This window comes from Tupaia chinensis, unplaced genomic scaffold (assembly GCF_000334495.1).
Source record: "Tupaia chinensis unplaced genomic scaffold, TupChi_1.0 Scaffold147918_1, whole genome shotgun sequence".
NCBI classification, from domain to species: Eukaryota; Metazoa; Chordata; class Mammalia; order Scandentia; family Tupaiidae; genus Tupaia; species Tupaia belangeri.
In genome coordinates, this window is record NW_006207768.1 from 947,178 (window position 1) to 959,927 (window position 12,750).

A 12,750-nucleotide genomic window follows, 5' to 3' on the forward strand; every position below is an offset into this window, starting at 1 on the left:
GCCAAGAGTCTTTCCTGGTAAGTGCAACACCATTAATATCTTTCTTCCTTGGCTGCCCCCCTTCCTGACCAGGACCTGAAACATTTCAGTGTGCAGGGTCTCCTCGCTCTACTGTAGACCTGCTACTTGGTGCTTTATGGTGGTCCATCAATATTTCAGAATAATTCAAAACACCGCGTCTTCAGACGAGAACACTGCTCATCTTTTTGGTGATAGTTATACAGAGACGGATATCGTTAAAAGTACTGTACAGGGGGCTGGTAGGTGGTGTGGTGGTTGGGGCACTGGAGTCCTACATGGCTGACTGTGGTTTGAGTCCTGGACCTGGCTACTTGCTTTCTCACTTTCTCTTTCTCTCTGTCTCTCTCTGGTGAGTGCGCATGTCCTATAGGAAATTAAAAATAGTAGTAATAATAGTAGTAAAATAAATAAATAAATAAATTTTGGGGGGAGAGGATAAAGAAATACTGGCTATAGAACTAGCCCTTCTTAAGAAGCTCAGGGTCTCACTGGGAGAGATAAGTCAGGGTTGCAATACATAGAAAAGCATTATGAAAAAACAGCTGGACTTCCTCACTCAGCGGTATGACAATGAATGCCTTGTCTTCGAGGGAAGGATAGAAAACCCTTGAGATCTGAGAATTTTCAGAGTAGCGACATAGCCATTACGCTAACTGCTGGTTCCCCCAATAAATAATTCTTAAAAATAAAAGTACTACACAGAAACTTAAATTGGATTTAATATGCAGATGTGAAGAGGCAGTTTTTTTCTATAAATCTTTAGCAAGTATCAAGTTAGATTGTTACCTGCAGAAAGGGCCAGCAGGTGGTGTGGTGGGGGGGGCAGGGGACTTCCACATGGCTGACTACAGTTTGAGTCCTGGACCTGGCAGCTTGCTTTCTCATATTCCCTCTTTCTCTCTCTCTGGTGAATGCATGTAACAAATTAAAAATAAATAATAATAAATGGGACCCGCAGTTGGCATAATGGCTATGTCGCTGGATTCCCATGTAGTCAACTGCGGTTTGAGTCCCAGACCTGGTGGCTTAAACTCACGCTGGGTGTGTGTGCACGCATGCCCAAGATCCTGAGAGGAGAATGGAAGAGAAGGGATTGCAGTGTGGCCATCCCCCTGGTGGTGGTGGGGGGTGATTTCTCGCTTTCTGTCTCTGTCGCTGTCTTTCTGGCGAGTGCATGCGTCCTATAGCAAAAATCTCTCCAAATGAAAGAAAGAAAGAAAAAGAAAGAAGCAAAGATTAAATAAAAATTAAAACAAAACAAAACAAATGTTACCTATAGAGAAAATGAATGAAGACCTTCTAGCATTTATGTGGGTGTTTAACAAATAAACTCTACAATCCCTAGAAACCAATGCAGGTCACCTGCCCACTGCCTTGAGGCAGACTCATTCATAAGCAACCCATGCAGATAAGAATCTTTCCCCACAATCTTCTTGGGCAGGCAGTAAGTTTGTCATTATGTCTAAATCAAGTTCCTTTTCCTATAATTAAGCCCATCTCCAGGTAGGAATGTGTACGTATGGTGTGTGTGTGTGTGTGTGTGTGTATATAAGTGGGAAAGAAAGATATATATATATATTTATTTCCAATTTTCCCACTCAATCTGGAGTCTTCATGTTATAGAAAACCAGACTCTGAGGAATGAAGCACTCAGAGAGATTAGGAGAACTGTCTATTATGTCAGAGAGCACGGAGGAGTTAACACTCTAAATCTTGGGCCCCCACTGGGGGTTAGACACAGTCTTTTATGGGCAATTGGGAAGCGGAGGTCTCCGGGCTCAGAACCTGCACTATGCAGTGTCAAAGGGAGGAGACAGAGAAGCAGGAAGACTAATCTGTTTAAAGTACTGCTCCACCCAAGGTTTTCCAGTTACCCTGTAGCTCCAGGGAGGGACAGTAAGTTTGCTGGAGGGCAGAAACCTTAGCTATCAGCCCTGAGTTATTCATGAATTCTAGGTCTCTCCATATCAGGAAGAGTGGAGTTTAAAGAAAATAGGAGTGTTGGTCACTCTGTTTACTCTCGGCAAAAGAGTTTCTAGTCATAGGAATGTAACAGTTTAAAATGGAGGCGCTCCTCCAAGATGGAGTCTCACCTGCTTTACTCAACGTCAATGTTGTCATAGATTAGAAAGCTAGACCCAGGGATGGACTTCCTTTCAAGTAAGCGAAAAGTCAGGAAGCGATTTCTGGGGGCCAGCCCTGGAATGCAGTGGTTCAGGGAGCAGAATTCCACACAGCCAGCTACAGTCCGAGTTTGGAGGTGAGGGGGTAGCAGCTTGAAAATCACTGGGCCTGTGCCCAGAATCCGATTGCTGTATGACTGCATCCCACTGGGGGGTGCCTCCCTCTGTCTCTCTCTCTCTCATGTGCCTTCTAGCAAAAAAAAAAAAAAAAAAAAAAAAAAAAAAAAAAAAAAAAAAAAAAAAAAAAAAAAAAAAGGGAAAAAGATGGGGCCCGTAGGTGGTGTGGTGGTTAAGGGTGTTGGACTCCCACATGGCTGACCAGGGTCCAGTCCCAGACTTGGTGGCTTGCTTTCTCACTTTCCTTCTCTCTCACTCTGCCCCTCTCTGGTCGAATGAAAATAAATAAATAAATAAAGTTAAATAAAACGATTCTTTTCAAAAGGAAAGGAAAAAAAGAAAGGAAAAAGAAAAAAGAAAAAGATAGTATATACTCTAAGCAAAGAGAAAACAGACACCAAAGAGAGATGATCCTATTTTCCTGTGTCACTGCTTGAACTCCTGACCCTCTTAGTACTGAGCTCCTCAGCCCTTAACTGGGAGGGGACGTCCGGTGCCAGGACCCTCTGATGTCCTAGTCAGTGACATAGTCAGTGCCTTCTGATCACCTGGTAGCTGATTTGGTTAACTACAGGGGCAGACTTGGTCTTGGGGCCAAGGGAGGGATGGTGGTCGTTACTGGAGGTGGGGCGACGCTCTACATTGTCCTCCTGACCCTCTCATCCCCCCATCCCCAATACTCTCCAGCCATCTTGTGCCATCTGCCACATCTCTGAGTAAAAGACACAGTTGGGCTTCATACCACAGTGAACCGGTGTAAGTGCTTTATCAACTAAATGCCTGTGGAGGTTAGTGTGGAAACCACTCTGTTTCTTGTTATTTCACTAAGAGATTAAGATCAATTTTCTTCTCTAGGATTACAGTAAAATTCACCAATTTGGTGAGGTTTGTAGCTCTGATTTTCAAAGTTGGTAGTTAATTATCTTAGTTCCAGCCATCAATTAGCTGATAGTCCTCCTTTGCCTCTTGATTGGCCCCTTTGTCAAACAAAACAAAACAAACACACCCAAAGCCAGAGTAACAAGTCTGTTTTTTTCAAAATCTCCTGGAAGAATCAGGGACGCTGGGGATGGGGGTGGGGTGTAAACGGAGTGTGGAAATGCTGGAATGGGAGGGGATGCTTTCATTTCTCAAAATGATTTTGGTTAAGTATGGGAGTAGGACATAAGCTTTCATCTTTGGCCAGTGGGGCCAAACTTTTTGTCCAGAAGGTTCAAAATTCAGGGCGAGGTGTGGAAGTTAGGGTTAGATGAGATTATTTCCATGTTAGGTCATTTATGCTGCAGCTCCGGTGATCGGCTTTAACCAAGGGCCTGGATTGGAGGGTCTCTGGTCTTTCTCCAGCTTCGCTATGCCTTATTTTAAAATTGGTTTCCTATGCCCTTTGAAGTCTTGTGGTTTTAAGAATTAGCCATTGATTTTTTTTTTTCCAAACTAATATCACTATGGAGTAGCCATGGGCTTCCTAAGGCTGAATTGTAGATGACCCCCCAGAGACACAGGAAATGCGCAAGAAGGAGCTGGTCTTTTCAGAAGTCACTCCTTTAAAATAAGAAAAGTTAAAAAAAAATCACCATATGGTGCTGTTCTTATCAACAGACTATACACAAATGTAAAATCTACATTCAAAATTATAAAATAAACACTAACGCTAAAATAGAGGGTAAGTGGATATCGGATGTCTAATCTGCCCCATTTTATTTGTTAATGTACAGCTTTGATTTGAATATAAATTGATTTAGGGAAATCTAAGGACTATTATAGATTGCATTCCCCTGGTTTATATACCCCAATAAACGGTGGAAACTGCTGTTTATTACTATTTGCAGCGTCAAATCCAGTTCATTTAGGGTAGTGAAACAACTAATTGGCAATTTTTTTATAGACTAAATATATTGAAAGCTCAAACCTGAGTCGATAGCCATTATTTAAAACATGTGACATAAATTTTTTATTGATCTGCAAAGTTATCACTGAATATTTATGTCATAAGCTATCTGCTGCTAGCACTAATTCATGTTCTGTATCTATTTGACTCAGTTAAGTCATATTCTGAAATTGCAATCGTCATGTGAAAATTATAATCCCAGCATTACTGGGTCCTTAAAATTTGGGTTCATGGGGCCGGCAGGTGGCGTGGTGGTTGGAGGCACTGAGCTCCCATGTGGCCCACAGTGGTTCGCGTCTTGGATCTGGAAGCTTGCTTTCTTGCTTTCCTTCTCTCTCTCCCTCTGTGTGTCTCTCTATGGAAATATTAAAATAATACTAATAAATAAGTTAAATAATTCTGAAAACATAAACAACTTGGGATCATGATACTTTTGATTCAATTCACAACACCTTTTGGCTTTTTAAAATTTCCTAATTATAGCTCCTGAAAATAATGGAAAAGAAAACAAACAAAAAAAAGAAAAACTAAAGGTACTCTCAAGTTTTTAGAAAAAAAAATATATATATATGCACATTTACTTAAATATACGTTACAGAAAATTACTAAATTTGTTGTTTCATACTAACCTCTCTTCTCGGATGACCTAGAGTCCCATTATCTTGGCTGCTGGCATTTGTTCCATAATAAATTCTAAAATAATTGTTTGTGAATTGCAGTTGTAGTGTTCAGAGGATTTAGGATTATATCCTTCCCCTTTTCAAGACAGGGTTAAAGATTTGGAGGGGGGAAGAGTAAATCTGAAAATCTGGTGGTTTAAAAATGAAGACCGATACTGTTTAAGGGGTTCATCTTTCTAGTCAATCTATCTCCCACAAATCGATTGAAAAAAAAAAAAGAGGTTGGCCTGAGGTGTTAATATGGTTGGCTGGGGCTTATTTTATATTTTTTTGGAGCTGCCTAAGACCGGAGTGGAAAAGATTTGTTATTAATTCCAGGGAAGAACCAGAGTGCTGGTTAAATGGTCGCTAGCGTTCACACTCCAGGGCTTGGGGACCAGAAGACTGGAAACAAAAGGGTTACTTGTTCCCCCACCATCGCCTTTACCCCCCAGATCGATTTTTCTTATTTAATCAGCGAGTAAAAAGAGAGACACAGGGAAAAAAAAAAATGCAGGAAGGGCAACGTGGTGGGGGAGGGTTGAAAGCCAGAAGCTGCAACGCAGAAAATCAGTCCTGGGAGTTGGGCTGCCGAGTCCTTGGAACAAAACGCTCGCAGTCATTTCCACCCAGCCAGCCTCCCTTTCCCCCTCGCTCCGCGCTAGTGGCTCATTTGGCTTCCCTCTGCCACCGAGCGATCACATACATTATTTCCCCCAAGATAACACCATCCAACTTGTATTTACCGACATCCTCTCCTCGCAGCCTGTTTGAGATTTGTTTTAATAAATAAGTGTTTTATGTGAATGATGTAGTAATTGAAACGGGCACACCATTTTTTTCCCCCCTTCTTACTGCGGGAGGTTCCTCAACCCCAATCTGGTTGGAAAATAAAACGCTTTGTCTCCTCTACCACCCCCCACCGCACCCCCACCCGCTCTCAGTGTGTGTTTTATACGTGTGTATATCTCAACCCCCTACAGTAGCCAAGAGAAAGCAGCTAGCCAATGAGAGAGCCCAGTTTCATAAAAGCTGCTCTCTGATTGGCCCAATACGAAAGGGCATTGGGAACAAAGAAAAGTCCCTTTCAGGTATAGAGGCTGAGAGCTCCTTTCGCTCCACTCCCCCTGTGTGTGTTGTGTTTCAGCCCTGATTTCAGTGTTGCAGAACAACCTTGTTGTGTGTGTGCACCAGGGGGATTTTTGTTTTCTGGTTTTGTTTTTGTTTTGTTTTTTATTTTCATTTTTGCTTTTATACAAAATACACAGGACGGTCTGTGACATTTGATGGTCCATCTGCTTTAATAATAAATTTGTTGAAGAGATTATAATTTCCAAAATAAAGCGGCTGCAACCAAACACATTCAATGCAGTTAGAAGGAAAAGGTCAACTCGATCCAATACAGACCGTAAGTACGGTTGCGTGGTGTGTCTCTATAGCACTTAGCGGGGACTTCATGCAGGGGAATGTGCGAGTTTGATGCATTGAAATGAGGAACTAGTTACAGGGTTCGGCTTTTGCATTTAGAACCACCACCCAGGAAGGGTGAATTTTATTCAGTGGAGGGTGAAGTATTTGTAACTTCTTCACACAAATTAAGCTTCACCGGGCACTCGGGGTAACTTAGAGGAAATTACCTTTTGGGCTCTAACCCGAAGGAGAATAAAAGTGACACAGTGACATGTCCTGGCCTGCAGGGTCATTTTTCCAGCTCACCTTACCCCCCTCCCTCTGCTATCACAGCTGGGCAGACCCCCCCCCCCCAAACCGAGCCAGGGAAGTGGGGGCAAGGGCAGAGCCAGCGATGGCTGTCTCCTGTCACATCCTAGTGCCCAATGATTTAATCTGAAACAAGGGGAGAGTCACCCATTACATGGAATGGTTATAATTTCCATGTTCCACCTCCTTCAAAAAGCAAGCAGGAGAAATACCATTCAGAGAAAAAAAAAGAAAAAAGAAAAACAGCCCCTCCCAACCCAAACAAACCCACAAATAGTAATCATGGCGTGTTTATGACAGGATCCTGTTTGGGGGGCTGGCAAAGTGTTTTTCTTTGTTTAATACAAGAGGGGGGGTCCCTAAAATCGAAGTCGTTCGGAGGTACCCTCCCCCTCCCCCAGGCGTCCTCGTCTCCGGCCCCTTGGGAGAGCCGACAAATTGGAGATAAGTTGAGGAAAGGTTTATAAGGTGTTTCTTTCAAACATCTGCTTTGCTCTTGTGCTCATTACATCTCACTCCTTCCGAACTCCCGAGATCCGAGATCTCCGAGCAATGTTTCACATTCATAAGTTGTAGCTGCACCCACTGCGGAGCGGGGGAGGCGGCGGGGGGTGTGCAGGGGGAGGGGTGGGACCTTCGGCTTTTTTTTTTTAAAGGCCAGATCAGTATTTTCTTGATACGCTTGTCACCATTTTTGTTCTCACGACAACCAATTGAGCCCTTGATCCTCACGTGATGTGAAAGGCTTGCACTGTAACAAAATCGCTCCTTTTAGATGGTTGGTTTGCTAACTCGCCCATCCCCCTCCCAGCCCCGACATTTCCAGCAAAGCGACTCTCCACTTCCAATCCATCAACAATTCATTACTGCTTTTAGCTTCCAAACGCCAGCTAATTAAAAATACTAAGCCAAGCTCCGAGGCCATCTGACTGAACACAGGAGGGGGTGGAGGCGAGGAGGAGGAGGGGAGGGAAAAAAATAAATAAATAAAAGGGAGACGCGCCTTGGACTGCGCGTGTGAGAGGGAAAAACTGTCCTGAAAAAGGTCGCCTGCAAAAAAAAAAAAAAAAATCTTTTTTTGACTCTCTCATTATCGAATTACCACATGACCGATTGGCTTGAGCGACCGAGAGCTTTTTTTTTTTTTTCCCTCCCCCTTGGGGACGCTACAAGGAACTCGGTTCCTTTTTCTTAAAACAACATAAAACAGGAAAACGCCTCCGCCCCGCCCCCCGCGCCCCCTCCTCTCCTCTTAAGTTAGTTCAAGAAATCAAATCTGTCAGGACGGGCGGAAAAATGCCACTTCCCGACTAACAGGCGGAATCCAGCCCAGATTTTCAGTCCTTTCTTCTTCTTTCTTCCCTTTCACTAATTTATCCCGATGTTAGCACATTCGGTCTCGTTCCTAGCGGACGCCTGTAGGTTTGCTCCATGGGATCATTACTTTACTGATCACGGGGACTCTGAAGTCTGGAACTGAAGGCAGCTTGAGAAGTTGGGAAAACTTTTTTCTTTTAACTCTCTCTTTTTTTAAAAAAGAAAAAAAATCCCCCCAAAACCAAAAAACGATTATCCTCGATGCTTGTTCAGAGGGAAACAAACCTTTGGCGCGCCTGTTGTGAATGTGAGACATTATCTTCCAGCTGTACAGTGACACATTTTTTTAAGGAGAAAAGGACTCCTGATCCGTTTGCCAAAAGGGGGGGTGGGGAGGTGGAATAATGTTATCGGGTGATTATTCTGGCTGAGATGTGTTATTTGGTTTCTTCCTTCTTGATCATTTGGTGTTTAAGTAAAATGAGGCACAGGCTGGTTTGCTGAGTGGAGTGGGAAAGGCATTTTGATGTGCTGGCCTAATTAAAAAATGATAAAGGATTAAAGGTAAGCAATGTCTGTGTGTGTGTGTGTGTGTGTGTGTGTGTATGTACGTATGTATATTTATTTATTTATTTTCTTGACAATCAACTGTTAAAAAGGGGCTGATCCCTTTAAAAACCGTTTTAACTGCTCTTTGTCAAACACACACTCATTTGTGGTCACTGAGGCCACGTTGGTGCAGATCACTTAAAGTCTATGTCTTAATCAGTTTCCCTGTACAGTCAGTAGCACCATACTTAACAGACTGAGCAAATTCTGTGACCTACGAATACCGTAGATTGGGTTAGCTGTAATTTTTGTTTTCCTCAAAAGGCAGATGTTGAACCTTTTGTAGAACACTGTCTTTTCTATAGCTAACTGCTCTTCAAGACATGTGTCTGTATATTTAACAGATACTGTCTAAGCTGTTGGGGAAGAGAGGGTAGGGGAGGCAGGGGTGTATGTGGGGGGTGGGGGGGAGTTCTGGTTGTTCTTTTCTGTTCCTTACTGGGAACAAAAACCAGATTGCCCAGACAATTTGTAAAAAGTAGGACTAAAATTAGAAATAAGGAAAATTTAGCAACAGCATTCTGGAAACTAGCCTTCGAGAACTTCCAGGGTCTGGTCTTTGAAATGGCAAGATCCAGGGCATGTTTAGGGATATTTAAACCCGTGTTCCTCCCCTCTTGTCTCAGTGTTCAGGCTGTATTTTTTCTGGGGCTGAGGTATCCCATGTGCCAGACAAAAATCCTGAACTAAAAAAAAAAGCCCACAAAAACCTCTCAGGACTTGAATCAGATCCTGAAGATATTTTAATGCTTTTTAAAAAGTGATTACCCTCCTGTTGTTGATAAAGGGATTTTCTTTTTAGCCACTGTAAGATGCTTCCTGTCGGGGGTCTGTTTTTTCGGGCTTGGTTATTTTCCTTTAAACCTGATATTGGACTGTGGAGACAATACATGAGCCACCTTACTCTGCATCCTTCCCTGTACCCCTTACTGACTCCCCAATATTAATCGGTTTTTATTCTGGTAACACCCAGACAAGAAATATTCGGCTTTTCCCCCCTTCACAGGAAAAGGTCGACCTGGACTGAAGGGTGTAAAAACCCCAGGACACATTCGTGGGGCAGGAAAAAGAAGAGGAAGATTTGAAGATTTTTTTTTTCCTTTAAGAGAAAACCCAGCGGAGCTAAACGAATGTCCCCTCATCTCCAAAGGAAAGTTCATCGGATTTTTATTCTAGAGAGCTCATCTTCAGGATGTCAGTGAACACTTCTACTGCAGGAAAAGGTGTGGATCCCAATACGGTTGACACTTATGACAGTGGCGATGATTGGGAAATCGGGGTTGGAAATTTAATCATTGATCTGGACGCTGATTTGGAGAAGGACAGACAGAAATTTGAGATGAATAATTCCACCAGCACCACGAGCAGCAGCAACTCCAAGGATTGTGGAGGTCCGGCCTCCGGTGGGGCCGGTGCCACCGCGGCCTTAGCTGATGGCCTGAAATTTGCTTCTGTTCAGCCCTCTGCTTCCCAGGGGAATTCACACAAAGAGCCCAGCAAATCAAAAGTGAAAAGGAGTAAAACTTCTAAGGATGCTAATAAGTCTCTGCCTTCTGCCGCCTTGTATGGGATCCCCGAGATCGGCAGCACTGGCAAGAGGCAGGAAGTCCAAGGGCGCCCTGGAGAGGCAACTGGCATGAATTCAGCGCTGGGTCAAAGTGTGAGCGGCGGCGGCGGCGGCAACCCAAACAGCAACAGTACCAGTACCGGCACCGCCGCCGCCGCCGCCGCCGCCGCGGGGGCAGGCTCCTCTGGGAAAAGCAAAGAGGAGAAGCCAGGTAAAAGCCAGAGCAGCCGCGGCGCCAAGCGGGATAAGGATGCGGGGAAATGCAGGAAGCTGGACAAGCACGACCTGCTGCAGGGCCACCAGAATGGCAGTGGCGGCCAGGCCCCTGCCGGGGGGCACCTCTATGGCTTTGGGGCCAAGAGCAATGGAGGTGGCGCGAGCCCCTTCCACTGCGGGTCTGGGAGTGGCAGCGTCGCCGCTGCAGGGGAAGTTAGCAAAAGTGCCCCGGATTCAGGGCTCATGGGAAACTCTATGTTGGTAAAGAAGGAAGAGGAGGAGGAGGAGAGCCACAGGCGAATCAAGAAACTGAAAACCGAGAAGGTAGGATACCATCGCCTTCCTCGATGTCCCACTCTCCTCTGTGTGCATCTGTGTGGGGGGTGTGGGGGTGTGGGGGTGCCTCTGTGTGCCTTGCACTTCTTTGTGCTTCCTGGTGCTTTGTGAGATTTCTGGGAGGATGCATCCTTTCCGGTCGAGTTGGATCTGGGGAGCGCACCTGGGTGCAGTGCTGGGCTGTTGCTGCTGCTGCTGCTGCTGCTGCTGTTGCTGCTGCTGCTTGTGGTGTTAGTTCTGGGTCCCCAGGTGGGAGGGCCTGCGTGTTCTGAGTCCCCTTTGCCCTGCAGATGGGCTCCTGGCCAGTCAGCAAGTTGAGCGTGCTTTTGGTGGAAAACTGGCTCATGCACCCACTTGACTCTTGTCCTGGTTTCTCTCCTCAGGAGAGCTGCCTTCTGTTTGAATTTGCACGTTCTAGACTTGCAGGGGGTGCACGGTTCAAGTTCCCTCCCCAGAAAAGAATGTTGAAGAGTCTAACTCACACTCCACCCACATCCCATTTATAGTTTTTGGTACTTTGTCCAAAATAGTTCTGGGAAGGATCTCCTTGGATGGGTTTCTGGTATTGGTCCTGAATGAAACCCTAAGCTTGGTGTGCTGGCTCATTGGTTTCACGACTGCGGAAACACTGGAGTGGCTTTGGTGGCTGCTAGTGTAACCTTTTCCCTCACCCAGCTCGCAGCTGGAGAGTCCAGAGCGTTATCAATGGGGTATCTATTGATAGTGTGACTGGGGGGCTGAGAGGCTGGTAGGAAGAGACTTGGTGGATTGATGATCCTGATATGCAAAGGCATAGCCAAAGGGCATGCGGACAGGTGGAGTGAAGAGGAATGCTAGAATTGGGTGTTATATTTGAACAGCGCGAGCCCTTGAGCTAGGCCATTTGGAGCCCCCCTCCTGCCTCTGTCATTGTCTAGTAGTCTGTGGTTAGACACCGCCTTGGCACCCCCTCCCGCTTTGGGTTGCTTAGAGATGGAGGCCCATGTCTTACTGGTCTGGTGCTTGTGTGTTGAGTAGTGTCTGGGGACAGAGGTGTTCTGTCCATCAGGCAGGTTGGGAGCCAGTTGGGGATGTGGGTGATGCTTCTGTAAAATTAATCCGTAGATTAATTCTACAGGTTGTGCCCGACAGAAGAAACATTTCTATGCTGTGATTCGTGGCATGGTTGTTTGGAAAAATGCTGATGAAATCATTTGCTTTTTGCTATTTCTGACTTGATCAGAATTGCCATGGTAGTCATACTTCTCTGGGGGATTATTTTATTTCTGTGTAAACTGATTCATCACTCTCTACTTAAACCTTTGTGTTCTTGAGTGTTGAAGACCTGGAGTATAAGAATCCAGTTTTGCTTGTGAAAGTTGGTAGAGGGACACGAAGGTGTAGACACTACTGACAAACTTGCCAAAAGCCTCTGAACAGTTTTAGGTACTCAGATCACCTTGGCCAGACAGCGTGTCCTATTGATCCATGCGTTCTTCCAAATCCCAGTTTCCAGCCTTCGGCAGAAACGTGTGGTTTCCTATCATTTCTGTTAAACGGCGTTCTGAAATGTTCTGGCTCCTGAGTACAGTGGGGCATTTACTCTTGTTGCCAATAGTCTTCAAATTGCAGTTCTAATCTGCTTTAACTATCTAGATGAATTGCCCTAATCCAGTGCTCACAATGGCTGTGGTTAAGGAGTCAGAGCCATTTGATTGGATTCACTGGCTGCTTGGAATGTGGGAGGTACTGCCCTTTTGCATTCCCCTTAGCCTTTTAATCTTCCAGCCAAATGTTCACATTCAACAATTTTGTTTAGCTGGCAATCGGAACATTTCAGTATCTCAAAGGCTGCTGTCATGGCAACTGAGATGAGAGTGGTGTCGGTTCTCGAGTTTTTGTATTCTTTTCACTTTCCAACCACGGAGGAAACTGGATGAAGAATGGAAGAATTAAATGATTCACATACATACAACTCATCGTCAGTCCGAGCAGTATAAATGTGATAATATGAATTAGATAAATGAAGAGCAAACAAGTCTTGGTGGGTCTGCCGTGGGGGAGGGGAGACACTCTGCATTTCCATTCCTTCCTGGTCCCACGCTGGGAGACAGCCACTGGAGTTGGCACTGGGGGGTG

General features: G+C 44.9%; 1 protein-coding gene across 1 annotated transcript in view; it reads left to right on the top strand.

Annotated features, from left to right (window-relative positions):
• Positions 1 to 7,971: 7,971 nt before the first annotated feature.
• The window catches only part of ZNF608 (zinc finger protein 608), a 143,898-nt gene continuing 139,119 nt past the window's right edge, over positions 7,972 to 12,750 (top strand). The window contains 2 exon segments of the mRNA XM_006169976.3: positions 7,972 to 8,468; positions 9,520 to 10,620. Of these exon segments, the coding sequence (XP_006170038.1) occupies positions 9,706 to 10,620 (915 nt within the window). The 5' untranslated portion in view covers positions 7,972 to 8,468; positions 9,520 to 9,705.